This window comes from Leptidea sinapis, chromosome Z (genome assembly GCF_905404315.1).
Source record: "Leptidea sinapis chromosome Z, ilLepSina1.1, whole genome shotgun sequence".
Lineage (NCBI taxonomy): Eukaryota > Metazoa > Arthropoda > Insecta > Lepidoptera > Pieridae > Leptidea > Leptidea sinapis.
The window spans coordinates 31,972,068-31,988,559 of record NC_066312.1 but is presented as its reverse complement, the minus strand read 5'-3'; the positions used below and the strand labels follow the sequence as shown (position 1 = coordinate 31,988,559).

At 33.4% G+C, this 16,492-nt stretch overlaps 1 protein-coding gene across 4 annotated transcripts in view; it reads left to right on the top strand.

Annotated features, from left to right (window-relative positions):
* Nucleotides 1–16,140, top strand: part of LOC126978610 (sodium-independent sulfate anion transporter) — a 60,124-nt gene extending 43,984 nt beyond the window's left edge. For 3 of the 4 annotated variants that reach the window (XM_050827581.1, XM_050827582.1, XM_050827579.1), the window contains 8 exons: nt 3,593–3,695; nt 4,418–4,940; nt 5,023–5,203; nt 5,282–5,299; nt 5,613–5,942; nt 7,916–8,056; nt 9,931–10,076; nt 11,382–16,140. In XM_050827581.1, the coding sequence (XP_050683538.1) occupies nt 3,593–3,695; nt 4,418–4,940; nt 5,023–5,203; nt 5,282–5,299; nt 5,613–5,942; nt 7,916–8,056; nt 9,931–10,076; nt 11,382–11,753 (1,814 nt within the window). In that variant the 3' untranslated portion in view covers nt 11,754–16,140. The remainder of the gene's footprint in view (nt 1–3,592; nt 3,696–4,417; nt 4,941–5,022; nt 5,204–5,281; nt 5,300–5,612; nt 5,943–7,915; nt 8,057–9,930; nt 10,077–11,381) is intronic. The other variant, XM_050827580.1, reaches the window with a different exon arrangement.
* Nucleotides 16,141–16,492: the final 352 nt, after the last annotated feature.

Sequence of the window (16,492 nt, the reverse complement as noted above, 5' to 3'; positions counted from 1 at the left end):
TCAATGTGCGCTTGCCTCAACTCTCTTCCCCATCACGTGAGATTTTATCCTTTTGCCCCCTGTTAAAAAAAGTAACATATTTTTATCACCGTAATATTATAAAATCCACATCGAAAATGTAATTAAGATATTAGGATTAAAATAAATTTGTGTATTGCGAGAGTTCGTTGTGCGATCGCGAGGAGTGACCTTCTCAATCAAGATCGCTGGCGTTTAAGCTAAGATCTTTTATAGACCATACTCTGTTTTTTCTCAGACTGTACTCACTTATTTATTTATAAGAGGGGGCAAGCAGGCAAGAGGCTCACGGGGTGGGGAGTGGAGAGGCAACCGCCCATGAACATCCGCAACAACAGGTGTCAAGAGATGCGTTGCCGGCCTTTAAGGTGGGAGTATGTTCTTTGTTCGAAGTCCCTAAGTCGTATTTATTGCGGTAAACGTACAGACAGATATATGGTACCCTTTTTATTTAATAATAAAGACATATTAAGACAGACCCCCAAGATAAACATTGGATTACTTAAGAAAAAGCTTAAAAATGTATTATTAGATAATATTAGGTAATAAGTATAGAAATATAATAAATCATAATAATATAGTTATACGTAGCTTACATGCTTTAATTTTAGAACCATTTTATGTTTTGTTTGTATACCATTAGTTTATTAGTAGGTTATTTGTAAAATTAATGAGCGCATCTCGCCGATAAACGTTACGTTTGGCGAGTAAATAAATGTAAGTAGATATATGTAAATAATAAATAAAAAAAAAGTATCATCAGTTCGGGAAAACTGCAGCTCGAAATTTATTCTACAAAATGGCTGTCCGAGGCAAGAAATTTCTTGCAAAACGCGCGGTTGCAGAATGCCAGGCGTCAGTATGGCGGGTGGAATTTATTATTTTGACGTAATGTCCGGTGGTAGAATCCGGCCGCTGGAATCAACTTAAAACTCAGCTGAGTGTTATCTTAGCATAATGTTTGATTTAGTTTTTGTAGTCATCATCTGAAATTATACTGAGCTTAAGCTAAGACATCCCAATGCAAATGTCAAGTTCGCGTATCACACTCAACTAAGTTTTACGTAAGTAAAGCCATAGCAAAGTCTAAGTACGTAAGTAAAGTCTAGTCTCTACGCTCTATAATATCAACCTTAGCATAGCCTTAAGTTAACAATTTTAACTGAAGGTAGATTTTCCCCGGAACTTTTAACTGTAGGTTGATTTTCCCCGCAACTTCGTCTACGTGGATCTCAGTGTTAGTTTTATTTTATTTTATTTATAAACATACAGTTTCTTCTTAAAATAATACAAAGTCCTGTAAAACAGTTTACACAGAGTTCCATGGGTATTACAAGTATCCGATGACGTATTGATTATGACGAGTTATAATTTAAAAAAAAAAATTTAATTGCCCAATAAAGTACTCCCTTTCCGTAGATACATTCTTTGTTCATTTTCGAAGAACTACACTAGCAATTAGTCTAGCAAAAGCCTCTTCCATACAAAAAAGGTACCTACTACGTACCCAGCCAAAGTGTTTATCATTAAAAATGTACAATGAATCGTCAATGGCTGATGGTATATTGTTCTTTTAATAACATGTCAATAAACAGACAAGAGATGAAGGTCGGAGATGATTAGGGTTGACAACCGTACTCTAAAACGCGTATACCTTTCACCGCGGCAACGCTCCTGAGATTCCTCTGGTATTGGAAGAGAATGTAGGCGTCGGTGATCCCTTAACACCAGTGTTCACTGGTATACTGGTCCCATACGCTCGTTTGATGTCCTCTTCCATAAAAGAAGGGTATTACTTATATTTCAGTAAAAGTGTGCTAAATTCTAAATACATATAAATATATACATACTCATTAACATAAAACAAATAAAATAACAAAAAAATAATATGTATACTCGTTGGTGGTATTCTAAACCATAAAACTCGGGCGTTTCTGAACGAAGCCACAATTGGTCAAATTAAAATATAATGGGACAGTTGCAAGTTGTTGCAGGAAAAAATTGTTTATAAAAAATATATATACACAAATATCATAAATCCCCATGATGCGTTCAAGAACCGCATATTATGACCACCATAAAAATAGACTGTTTTATTAGAACAAAATCTTATCTGTTAAAATCAGCCTAGCGAAAATCTAAGAAAAAAGCAATTCACTCGATTGTATGAAACGTGCGTCATTGATAGATTGACAGATGACGGCTACAATCTTGTACCACCTTAGAGTCAATAAATTCCCTAAACTTCATAATGACACCCATGATAAATACTATCTTGATGCATTTCATCTGCATTCACTCCGAAAACGAGATCTGGAAAGGTCTTGAAACGTCGGGGTAACTTAAATATATACTATTATACAAAAATATAAATTTTACGCAAAAATCTAATGTGTAATTCTAACACAGTTACAATTACACGCGTTTTCATTCTTTAAAACTGTTTTATTTAAAGTAGTGATCATGAACACACGTGTTTAATTAATGCCTTTCGTTATGTACAGTCACTTATAAAAATAAAATACATATATATATATATATATATATATAATATAGTTTTTTTATTACAATGTACTCTTTATCCGCCCTGAAATCATAATTTAAACGCAACTTCTTCCTTATTGGCAGCCCTAGAGACGATAAACAGTTCAATTGCGAACAATGTTTATGATAGCCATATCAAACTGTGTACAATATTGCATGTTACATGTAATTAATGTTATTTTCTTTTCAACTACATACTTAAACTGTTCTAGTTTATGTCCACTTATGATAAGTACATAACATAATAACGCAGTTTACAATAATCTTTGTACCACATTTATATAAAATTGAAGTCATTACTTCAGCTGAAAGATGTCCACTGTTGTACAAAAGCCTCCCATAGAGATCTCCACAACGATCGGTCTTGCGCTGCCTACATCCAACATATTCCGGCGATTATTGGTCCACTGGGTAGTCTACCAACACTGCGTCTTCCAGTACGTGGTTTGCCATTAAGGGACTTTTCTGCCCCTACCTCTACCAAAAAGTGGCTTCCGAACATCTTAATAGAACCGTGGATTCTGGCCGTGTTGTTGGCTCATTAGAATTGTAATATGACGCACTCTTTCTATATATAAATACTCTTTTTTTAAATGGCAGATATAGATTCAATTTTCCTCAAAAAATACCTATTTGTAGTATTACACGGGTTACAGAACAGTAAATCGAGCGGTTGCATGCTTTACGGTCATTTGAAAAAAATATTACAAAAATATACGACTTTAAGCATCCATATAAAAATAATTCATAAAACAAGGTAAGTAGCTTAAAAGTAGCATCAAATCATTCCCATGTACGCTAGATCTCCCACTTCTACCTCAATTATTAAAGTTTCCAAAATTATTGAATTACATTATGAAATTATCATGGCTTCCATATTGAATTTTTCTGGAATTTGAGTACCTATATCTTGATACTTGGCAATAGTTTCAAATCAAAACTTTTTAATTGATAATTGATTTAACGATTTTATCTTAAAATTATTTTATTTTATCTTGTACGATTAATAATAGTTGAAATATATTTTCAGTGTCGGATAAGGACTCAAGCGAGGGATGGCGTGCATTGATAAAACGTCGTCTCAACCGGAAAACTCTGCACAAAAGATTGCCAGTAACAGCTTGGCTGCCACAGTAAGTTTTTACAATAATGATCCTATGTGAAGTGATTTTAAGTCAAGTGTTAATGAGTGGGTCGCTGACTATTGGCCTTATGAGAAATCTCATGGTCGCTCAGAGGGCAATGGGAACATGCTCGGAGTTTTCCTGCGAGACCGAATCAGAATGAGAAGATCCAAAGTGACCGACATTGCCCGAATGATTGTAAAACTAAAAAAGGCAGTGGGCATGGCACATAACTTGAAGGACAGTTGGCCGTTGGGGCAGTAAAGTACTCGAATGGCGAATGGTAGACGTAAAGCTGGTTGGCAAGATGAACCGATGATCTAGTCAAGATAGCAGGGATAGGTTGAAAGAGGACAGTCAAACTATTTTTTTATTTTTTTACTATTTATTAGTGTCAACAAACAATGTCCACAATAGGTGCTTATAATATAGTATTAATATAGCCATTGAAGCTCCAGTGTTTCTGTGAAGTTTTTAAGTCAAATCCGTATCAAGAAAGTAACTAATAATATTTCTTCTTATATAGTATGCGTGTTATATGTTAGAATATAAGACCAAACTTATGAAAATATTGTAAGCCATCGGCCCTTGCTTGAATTTGCAAGGGAAAGGTATAGGACTTCTTTTGACTTAGTGAAAATTACGTTAAGATTCGTCCAAGGTAACGATAGATACGCATCAATAAAGTTATTTAATTCATTGACCATAAACATACATGTTTTTCTTTACAGATACAACACCGAAAAAGCAATTGGTGATCTCATTGCTGGCATAACAGTTGGGTTGACGGTTATACCTCAGTCGCTAGCCTATTCGAACATCGCTGGGTTGCCTCCTCAGTATGGACTCTACGGTTCCTTTTTGGGATGTTTCATCTACATCATCCTCGGAGGATGCCGAGCTGTTCCTGCAGGCCCCACTGCCATTGCATCATTACTGACCTGGCAAGTTGCTGGAGGAGTCGTGGAAAAGGCCATATTACTTACATTCTTATGCGGACTCGTCGAATTACTTATGGGAGTTCTGGGCCTTGGTTTCCTAATTAACTTTGTCTCCGGTCCAGTCTCTTCTGGATTTACATCAGCAGTTGCATTGATGATCGCAACATCGCAAGTCAAAGATCTTTTTGCTATCCAAGTTACCGGGACCACGTTTCTTCAACAATGGATTTCTGTCTTCAAGAATATACCTAATGCTTCCCTCTGGGACCCTATTCTTGGATTTTCCTGCATTGCTTTATTGCTTTCTATGAGGGTAAGATTTCAATCTTGAAACATAGCGAAATTTTTAATTGGGAAAGCGAACAGATTATAAATAAATGGACATTTTATTTCAGAAAATCGGGATGATCAAACTGGGTACGGAATCACCAGAGGGGCCCAATACAAGACAGAAGGTTTTGACAAAATCCATGTGGCTTTTGGGTACTTGTCGAAATGCTATTGTTGTGGTGTTCACGGGATTCCTAGGATTTTGGTTCATATCTTCGAGTGGGGCTTCACCTTTCCGACTCATGGGTAAGTAGCAGCCAGTTTCTCTTTATTTACTTGATGCATTCGTGATAATAATTATTGACTTTTTTATGCTTTCCGCAGCTGAAAGCGTACCGGGTGGTTAGTATATATTGTCTAAAGTGTGATCACGATCATATTTAAGTTTTTTTTTCGACTACATTCGCCATGCACGCTAAAATTCGATATTAAACAAATAGAAATATCTAATTAATTATCACTTTGTTTTATAAGAGTATTTATTTACTCATAATTAAGTATTTATTATTAACAATTATCAAACTGTTTCTCTTTGCAAATCATTTTCTCATGTATGGTTTTATTTTTACGCAACTAATCATCAGCATATTTTTGTTCTTGCCTGTATATTGTATATTATCTAAATAAATTTTAACCTAAGTTTAATATTTTATAGGTGCCATACCATCCGGAGTACCAAACCCTCAACTGCCACCGTTCAGCTATGTTCGGGGAGACAACTCCACTGCTGATTTCGTGGACATGGTATCGGAACTCGGTTCTGGTATACTGGTTATCCCTCTCATCGTGTTGCTTGAAGATATTGCTATCTGCAAGGCGTTTTCTGATGGGAAAACTATTGATGCAACGCAAGAGATGATCGCACTGGGATTTGTGAATCTTGGCAACTCTTTCATGCAAGCCTATCCTGGCGGTGGATCTTTGGCGAGATCCGTCGTGTCAAATGGATCTGGAGTCAAGACTACTTTTAGTGGACTTTATACTGGTGAGTTTATTGACGAGGTTTTTTTTCTTTAATAATTTCTTTCTTTATTCTTAAATGTTTCATTCCTTAGTGGTAGATTTATTAGGAGGAAATCAAAATAGTATTCTTTTATTATGCAAACACAACAAGTTTTAGTTAATTTAGATTGACTGGTGTGTTAACGCATTTAACCTCTTGATTATTCCAAACAGGCCTTTTACACTACTGCAGATATCCAAAGGCGATCAGCGGAGTTGTTTGGCCACGCTCCTGCACTTTGTAAGCGAGTGCTGTGGCGTTCCATCTGTCTCTATGCATTGTCTGCATAAAGGGCTGTCTGTCATACCTATTGTAAAGATGCTTGTTAGGACGATTACGCCCGTTTAAAATACCCACAATGTCCCTGTGTATTCTGACAAATTTGTGGACAAACGTTTTCGATGCCACCAGAACTGCATTCTTTGTTTTTCTGTATCCTTTTCTGTTTCTACATTGGGGGCTTCTTTGGGCAGTCTTGTTTTAATTTATTCATGAGATATGGCCTGCTGTGTCGTTTGATCTACTAGTGTTATTCTGTTCTTATACGCAATATATTAAATAGAATTCTGACATTACAGAATTATTTCAATTTTAGGCAGACTGTCTAAGATACCCTCTATATCGCCTTTGATATCTCGGTCTGTGCCACACTAGTAAAATCAACATACTCTGCCTGAAAGATTGTGTTAAGATTATTTTGTCTATAGTGTTGATATTTTGATATTTAAGCCATTCGAGAAGACACCGACCTCAGTACCAAATGTACTTTTGGATCCGTCTGTATATATTATACTGATTTCATTGATACCAGTTACCTTTACAAAAAAAAATGGCAGTAGTTGAGACTGCCGACAGAAGTGAAAGCTTAGAACTTTTAGAATCTACTTATTAAAATTTCAAATTTAATAATGCTTAAAAACAATAAAATTCTTCATTTTAATTTATTTTTAAAACTTATTTTCAATAATATATTATTCAAACAAAAACACAACTTTAACAATGCACAGTATATACACATTGAATACATGTTTATATAAATTTTATTAATTATATATTTATCACGTGCGCCAGCCATGAGCATGTTGGTGACGCGAAACCATAAGATTTTCCCCTACCAAGAAGTTTTCAATTCAAAAATGAGCTACAATATTAATTACTGCATTTTTATTTGTCGCAAAATCATAAATTATTCTGCAGTAATGTACGAAATCTGTGTCAGCGTTGAATTAAACTTAACTCTGTTAAAATCGCAACATTCTCTCAGATCACGTGCTTAGCTATTTGCATTAATTTTATGGTAATAATTGTTCGAGGATTGTGCATATAATTCAATCAGTCTTAGGTATTTAACACTTACTACATAGTAAAACCATTACATTTGTTGCTAAGGATATTTGACGGTAGCCTATTTATTTCTGGAGTTCTTCATCTGAAGAGATAAAACGTCAAATATGTAGTTAAGTAGTAAAAGGTTTATTCTTTTGACTATCGAAATACTTTTGTTTTGAAAATTTTCTGGGATCTTGTTGTAAAAGCGTATACATTGCCCCACAAGCAAGTCAGCGGGCATCATTATTTTTAAATAAAATTTCGGTAAAATCAAATGTATAATTTAATTAGCCTAACGGCAGTCGCTCCATTCTCAATCTGTGGAATCATTAAGAAAGTAATTTTATGTTATAATAACCTTACCACATTAAACGTCTTTTAAGAATTCCTTTGAATTACATATTACATTTGTTTTGAACATATCCTGGGATCTTGTTGTAGAAGCACAAACATCGCCCCACAAAGACGTACAAACTCGACTTAGCCGAGTAGTAGGCATAATAGGTTTATGTTCGTTCCTGGTGTTAACATTATGGTTATGACAGTTTCTAGCAAATTCACTTACGTCCCTATGTATCTACATAACACTATAAGAATATATATAACCCAGATAATCAAAATTTCAGGTGCAATGGTGATATTGGCGCTACAGTTTTTCACACAGTATTTCGAATTTATTCCAAAAGCGGCACTGGCGGCGGTGATTATCTCCGCCATTCTGTTCATGGTGGAATACGACGTCGTCAGACCCATGTGGCGAGCTAAGAGTAAGTTATATTGGCTATATATATATATATATATATATATATATATATATTATGAGAGAGATTTAAATTCTGAACTGAAACCATTTTCAGTGACACTCGTTATAATAAAACAATTTTTTTTATGAAAATAAGGGACAAGACGAACAGGACGTTCAGCTGATGGTAATTGATACGCCCCTAACTATTACAATGCAGTGCCGCTCATGATTCTTGAAAAACCCAAACATTCTGAGCGGCATTACAATTGCGTTCGTCACTATGAGACATAAGAGGTTAAGTCTCATTTGCCCAGTTACTTCACTAGTTTACACATTACATTATCTATAAATAAATTTAAATGTTTTATAAAAAATGGCTCTGTCGTAAATCCTATTACTCCACAGCTCTAAGTGATCGGACAGCCTGGGACTAGATTATGATTATTATAGCAATAGCAATGAAAGTACAATAGTGTTTATTTTTATTTAAAAGAGCGCAAAAAAATAATGCTGGGAGAGTTTCTTGCGCCGCTGCTTCTCTCTCAGAGCGCCATTTGTTTCCGAAGCGGTAGTAGTATCTAGTAGTTATTAGAAAAGACATCAAAAATAATTGTAAAGGAATAAGTTTTGAGAAAATAAATGCCTTTTATGCCTTTTATAATTGATGATCATGAGTGTATCGATAAATTTATTTATTTATTTATTTAAAACATCACAAAATCCACAGAACTTAAACTAGGTTATAATAATACTATTTTGTAGGACTTACATCTAATAAAACATCTAATAGTCAACAAGTCAAAAATCATGATCCGTTTCAATCAACACTATCAATTCCTTCATTTTAACTTAAATTCAAAACAAATAAAAGTAGTCTTACTGTCGAATCTATTTTTTGCCCGAACTATAGTTGCTGCGCGACGTTGCTGCGACATCTATTAGAATTCTCGGGCAACCTCGCAAAATCGTTAGTGTAACCTAATGTATGATCTGTCTGACAATTGCTATGGGCTTCATCGTTTTGAATCATCTCAAGATATAATTTAGTTTTTCGTTTAATTATTTTACTAGTAACTAGTCTTTAAATGCCCTTTTTTATCTTATTTTGTTAAGTTAAAGAGCTTTATCAAGATTTTTTCTTATATGCGAGGGGAAAAACAGGCAAGAGGTGCACGTGACGGAACTCTACAAAACATGGATATTGGACATCCGTAAAATATAAAAAATACAAATAAAAATATTTAATTTAGTCTGAAAAGTAAACGTATTATACAAAAAATCATGTACAAGTTACTACATACTCATAATACCTACTACACAACATTATACATCACAACCAGCTGGTAAAAACATTAAAAAGAATTCTACATACTTAAATTTGGTAAATGCATCTAGACAAGTCGGTACGAAGTTTTTATTGCTAGGACTTCTTTAATAAACTAGGCACATACAGACAGTAGGTATATGTGAAACAGACATAGAAGCTGGAGGTTTATTCCACACAAATAGCTATTTTGCTGGAGAGTATGTATGTAGTCTACATTATGACAACAATCTACTAGTACATGACTGAGCTCTAACTCCTAACTAAAAAAAATATAGTAAATATAAAAATAATTGCTTAAATCGAATTTGGAGATCGAGATCGAGTTCTCAATTTGAAATTCCTTTTAAAATTAAAATTTAATAAATTTTATCAACTCTGGAACTACATGAAATAGATATAGCAACAATACTACCCCAGTCGACCACTTCGCATACAATTGTTTTAGGTACATCTGCCAGGTATTACCTGTCAGGTATAAATTGTATTTTAGTCTCGTTTATACATTCCCCGATGTGTATTCTCTGAACTGTTACTAACAATGTTGTGCTAACCGGTGTTTTTTATCTTAGAACTGGACCTGATTCCCGGATTAACCACGTTCGTGCTCTGCTTGACCCTACCAATCGAGATGGGAATTCTGACAGGAGTGGTTGTTAATATCGTCTTCATCTTGTATCACGCTGCGCGGCCTAAGTTTTCTGTTGAGACGCTGAAGGTAAGAATAAACTCTATTTCTTCTATGACTGCCAGTTATTTTTTTTTTATGGAATAGGAGGACAAACGAGCGTACGGGTCACCTGGTGTTAAGTGATCACCGCCACCCACATTCTCTTGCAACACCAGAGGAATCACAAGAGCGTTGCCGGCCTTTAAGGAAGGTGTACGCTCTTTTTTTGAAGGTACCCATGTCGTATCGTCCCGGAAACACCGCACAAGGAAGCTCATTCCACAGCTTTGTAGTACGAGGGAGAAAGCTCCTTGAAAACCGCACTGTGGAGGACCGCCACACATCCAGATGGTGGGGATGAAATCCTAACTTGTGGCGTGTCGTGCGAAGGTGGAATTCGGCGGCAGGAATCAGGTAAAACAGCTTTTCGGAACACTTCCCGTGATAAATGCGGTAGAAGACACACAATGAAGCGACGTCTCTACGCAACGCCAAGTGATCCAGCCAGTTAACTCTTAGATTTGTTTTAGTTTAACAAAGTATCTCTCAGAGACAGAGTTATTGTTTATTGCCAGTGACGTTCTATACCTATATTTAACCCTTCACGATCCAACCCCTCTGAGTTTCAATTCCGTTGATTACTGAGCAATTAAATAAGTTCTGTGAATGTATTTGAAAGCTATCGAAACAGGCTATAAGATGAGATATTCATTCCAATAAAACCTAAGAAGAATCCCTTGGCCTTGATGGACTATAAAAGTGCGAGATCGGCTGTGTATGATATAAAATGTAACTATGCTATATTTGGACAAAATAACTACTGAAATATATTTAACGATAATTTTTCAAGCATAGTAACACATATTTCAACGTTTTCCAAAATAAATAAACAATATAAAGCAGACAAAAGAAACGACGCTTCAAACTCCTTATTAAATTTGAATGGACGCTATTTCAAATCGAATTTATATCCACAAAAACTATATATCACGCTTTTATAATTATGCTAACGTCTTGGAAATATAGTCATAATCTATCATAAATATAGCAACTTACCAAATATTTCAAATATTTGGTAAAACATCGGAAAAAAAAATTTGCACACTTCACTATGACGTCGGCGGCTAATAAAAACTGAACTCCCCGCACCCTTTTCCCGTTAAATTTCAAAGTAAAATAGCAATTACTAATAACAAAATAAGTCGAGAAATCGAATGGGGTCGTGTGGATTACATCGTTGAGCCATATGTATTGTCGTTGGCTCGTTTTCATTACTGCTTTATTATATATAAGAACGCGAAAGGCCTTCTTTTCAGAAGAGATAATCTTCTAATTAAATATGTTTTCTTTCAGACCGAACATGGAATAGAATACTTGATGATTACACCAGACCGTTGCCTCATGTTTCCCTCTGTGGACTACGTACGCAGGCTTGTCACCAAATGCGCTACTGGAAATTCCGTTCCAGTTGTCATTGAGTGCACACACATTTATAGCGCAGACTATACAGCAGCTAAAAGCATTGAGCAGCTAACAGCAGATTTCCACGCAAGGCAGCAACCACTTTACTTCTACAACGTCAAGCCGTCTGTATGTTCAATATTTGAAGCCGTAGCAAAGCCCGAACACTTTGTCGTCTTCTATGAGGATGAAGAACTGGACAGGCTTTTTGCCGCAGATGAAAGAATCACGCCTGAGAAACCCTTACCACCTCTGAACGCCTGAATGTGATATTGAAAGCTCCTGGATTATATTTTTGGAATGAATTTGACGGAATAGTGTGATATTTTAGGAATGAGGTATACCAGGATTGTAGTAATCGGTGTGTAGTCGTCGATGTAAAACTTCTATTATTAACTATTTTAAGAAAAAAAAATTGTGCAAACTTGAAACCAATTGCTGAAAATATTCGAATGGAAAAATGTATTACATGCGCACGAAATTAACTTAATTTTATATACGAATTAAGTTCCTAACATTAGTTCTTAATAATTTTCTTACATAAAAATGTGCCATATTTTAATACCACTTTTTGTAGATATCCCTTGAGTGCAGCAAAATCTGATTTGTTATTCTAGTATGATTTCGAATTTTTAACAATTGGTATCATGGTTGTATTCTGTTGAGATCGGAATGTTTATGGCTTTGCAGCTTTGATCGGCGTAGTCACCGCATCCATCAGTATTATTATATTATAAAGCTATCGCCATACACGTTACGATCTACCGGAGATATTACCACACTTGCCAGAAAGTAAACTTCTTCTATATCTTTTAATTGTCTTTGTCTATTACTATTGTATTAAAGAGTGATTTAGATATATAATTGTTGATGTTACTGGTCTTATCTTCTAGAAAACGTTTCACTTTTACTTATTCATTACTTGCAATATAATAAGGAGGTCTTATGTACTGCATACATAGAGAAGACGTCTCATATTTACTGTTTCTAACACGAGGTATGGCTAACTGTAGTCAACTCAATTAGTCTGTGTTACGCATTCGTATAAATAACACGCATATAACGCTGTATACTACAATACTGCTTTATTAACTCTCGAAACACACAAGTCCAGAAGTGACATCTTTTTGTTTATCATTATATCACACCCAAATAAATCGCGACGACAATTAACAATGAAATGACAAAGTTTAAATGAGCGCTAGTACTTTAATCATGCTTATGACATTTATATTGTATAAAGCGCTTTCTAGCGCTGCAGCCTGCAGCGAATAAAATTTTTTTTTATGACTTTTGCTTACGACAACTTCTCTTGTACGCAGTACATAATGTCTCAATGCAAGTCATATAGTACATTAGTATTATAACAAGTCACCGTATACCGTAACGTATACGTGACATTTATGGCAAAAGTGGTTATAATAACGGACGACTCGGAAGTGTTAATAATGTTTTCAACAATTTAATTGCAGCTCTTTTACAAAAATAAGTAGCACACAAATCGCTTTCGATTTATTTTAATATAAAATCTATTTTTGGAGACTAGGCAAATATTTTTTTTTTCAAATAATTGAATAATACTTCGTTTCTATAATTTGATCAAATGTTTATTATACAAATATATTATTAAATATATATTCCCTTTTATTGTGATGACATGATGGATATGTCTATATATATATATATATATATATATATATATATATATATATATATATATATATATATATTTGTGAACTAGTAGTTAAATCTAGGTTCATAAAACTCCATATTTTCTGAGTCCTCCTTATAACATTTATATGACTTTCCTATAGTGTGATGACTTGCAATTCTGCTTTTTTTACTAAATTAATATTGCACAGTACAGTACAAGCACAATTTCTAGTAAACTAAAATTGGACTGGGGAACTTTGTTATGCATGAAAAGTTAATTCTAGATACATCAGTGTCTCATTAAAGTAATAATAGAATCATTATATTGCTTCTATTTAGAACTCTATTGGATTGTATGTTAATAAATATAACTATTTATCTACTACTTAAATAGTGAAACTATCATTTAAAGTAGTAAAAATAAAAGTAGAGTATATTTTGACATTATTATTGGTATATTTAAAGTATATTGTCGTTGTCTGAAACTAGGAAACTAATCACAATTTGAATTTTCTGGAAAATCTGTCATAACTATTTCTAATATCTCAAATAGAAGAATATAATATTATCAGCCAGTTTTATTTTACGATTTGTCCTTTTAGATAAGATCCAAAGAGTATATAGGCACTTTTTGGATTTGCCAAAGAGTATTTAAAGTATATTCGTATCAACGTTAGAATTTACACTGAGTTTTGTTTAACTATTTCCTGTATGATCCACTTACAATTATTTTTCTTTTAATTTTAATGACAGAGAGTGGTAGGGCGTCTCTCGCTATTGTTGTGATTGTAGATTTTTAAGTAGAATTTTAATTAGTATTATGTACTTATTGCCATGTTTTAACTCCACATAATATCATAACATTGTACCTTTAAAACTCGTGATAAATTTTTAACAGATTAAACAGATTTATAACTAGTTTGACATTCTGCGTACCAAATCTTAGAATTTTAATTAATGTTTTATTATCTATAGATTTAATGTTTAATTATTTCATCCTTACTGAATGTACAAATTTTGAGAGACCTGTTATTGAATGTCAAAAATAGGATTATATTGCCGCGCAAAAGTTTATCCAAGAAAACCAAATGACATTGACATTATAAATTAGTAATCTGTGTTTGCTTAGACTTTGATTTTTATTATACGGTAGGTATGTAGTTGTTTCGAGTACAAGTTAGGTTGTAAGAGATTTATTATCAATTTTAAACAAAACGAGCAGGAGCCCAGTGCGTGCGTCCTTAATTTTATTATAGGTATTTCTAACGTTATTTTATATCTATATTATAACTTAATTAGTAATTAAGTTTAATTATATTTTATTGATTATTCCATGTAAATTCCATGTTGCGTTTGATCTATTAGAAATCAATTTATATATTGTTAATATAAATGGATAAAACTATGCATGTTAAAATTGTAAATGAATGCTCAAAAGGCGATAATAAAGCAATAAATTTTCATGTAGGCGTAGACGAATATCAATTAATTGGAATTAATTTTCATTTATTTTTTGGAGAGAGATATCATATTTGGAGAGCTTTAAATATATGTCATAATATTTTCTATGCTGTACCTTAATCCTAACATTGTATAAATTTAAGAATTGGCCATTCTGATTGTCATTAATGAATAATTTGATTATTTAAGCAATAAATAATTCAATGCTATAAAAAATATATTTTAAATATTACATTATTATTGGTACTTTCCGAAACATTGATACAATGGTCGTAAATATCTGAAGATGGTAAACGGTAGGTACTTGTAAAATATTATGTACCTACTTTTATTTAATATATTGACAATATTGACTTATTACTTATTACTATATAAATAAAGTTCAATCATCATTTGCAAAAAAAAATCCTCTCCTGAAAATAATTGATAAAATATATATAGGGTTCGTTCCTAAGCGGATGTTTCTATAAAAGGATACGTATTTAAAAGCCAAAATAACAAACCTACAAACGCTACTGTAATGGTCTTTGGTTTGTAGGTACTATAAGTGTGGAGTACAATAGGTACATAAGACTTAATCTACATACTAGACTATTTTGGTATGTAGGTCTATGTCATAAGGGCGCGCTCACACTTGCTCAAGCTCAACTTCATTTCTCAAAGCGTATTAAGGTACTGAAAGTTTCTTGTTTATGATAACTAAGGTGAATTACACTTTTAATATTATTGTTGTTCAAAAAACCTATACCTTGCAGTTATTAATTTAAACTTCTGACTTATAGTTCTAACAAAACATGACTTGGGTATTTACTTTAGGTATCCAATCCGACCTATACGTACACTCACTTGAAATCGGTCACAAAGAACTGCGATCGAGTTCGAACAAAGACCGTACCTTATCTAAAGTTTGCATGACGTTCGCAGTATGTTCTATTTGAGCCGCCATCTTGTTTGTTGATGAAACAAAATGGCCGCTTAACCCCATCCTAAAGTTCGGAGATTATAAGTTATATTATAATGATTGACTTCCATTTTCAAAACTAAATTGTAACGTTATTGATTTAATATTTCTTTGTATACATGCGGCTTTTAGTAGAAACTTTCAGTATCACTCACTACATGTGACAAAAAAAATATTCAGTAATTATATTTTGAAAAAATACATACTAACTTCTGTGTTATAAATGCATATTTTTATGAAACATAATTCAATAATAATTGTACTATGATTCGAAGTTGAGTAACCTTTTGGCTTCTTCATATAATATACTTACTACTTTTGTAATAGTAAAAGATTTTATTATAAAAAATAACGCGAATATATTTTATTGAATGTCTACTGGGAAATCTTAGATATAACCCAATTTATGTACTTATTTATAAAATGGAGATTTAAAATTAATATTTTAAATAGTTAAATGCTTCTAGATTTTAAATGTGTATTTAAAGGATGGTGCGTTTATGAGATGACTAATATTTTCCCAGTTCAAAGAACAAATACTATTCTATTAAAACTCTTTGAGAGTTAGATGATAAAGTTGTTTTATTTAATATGTCTCTATTTAAGTATTAAGCCCCGATTTGACCAATGACACTGCAAACTGAGTTCTATAAAACCCAGTTTTACTTAAACGAGATCAAATTCGAGTCTTGATCACGATTAAAACACAAAGCGATTCCACCAATCGAATACCTGTCAAAACTGTCATCGATAAGTTTTTTTTTTTGTTGAAAATAAGGGACGAGACGAGCAGAACGTTCAACTGATGGTAATTGATACGCCATGCAAATTGAAATGCAGTGCCGCTCAGGATTCTTCAAAAACCCTAAAAATCTGAGCGGCACTACAATTGTGCTCGCCACCTTGTGACATATTCAAATTCAAATAT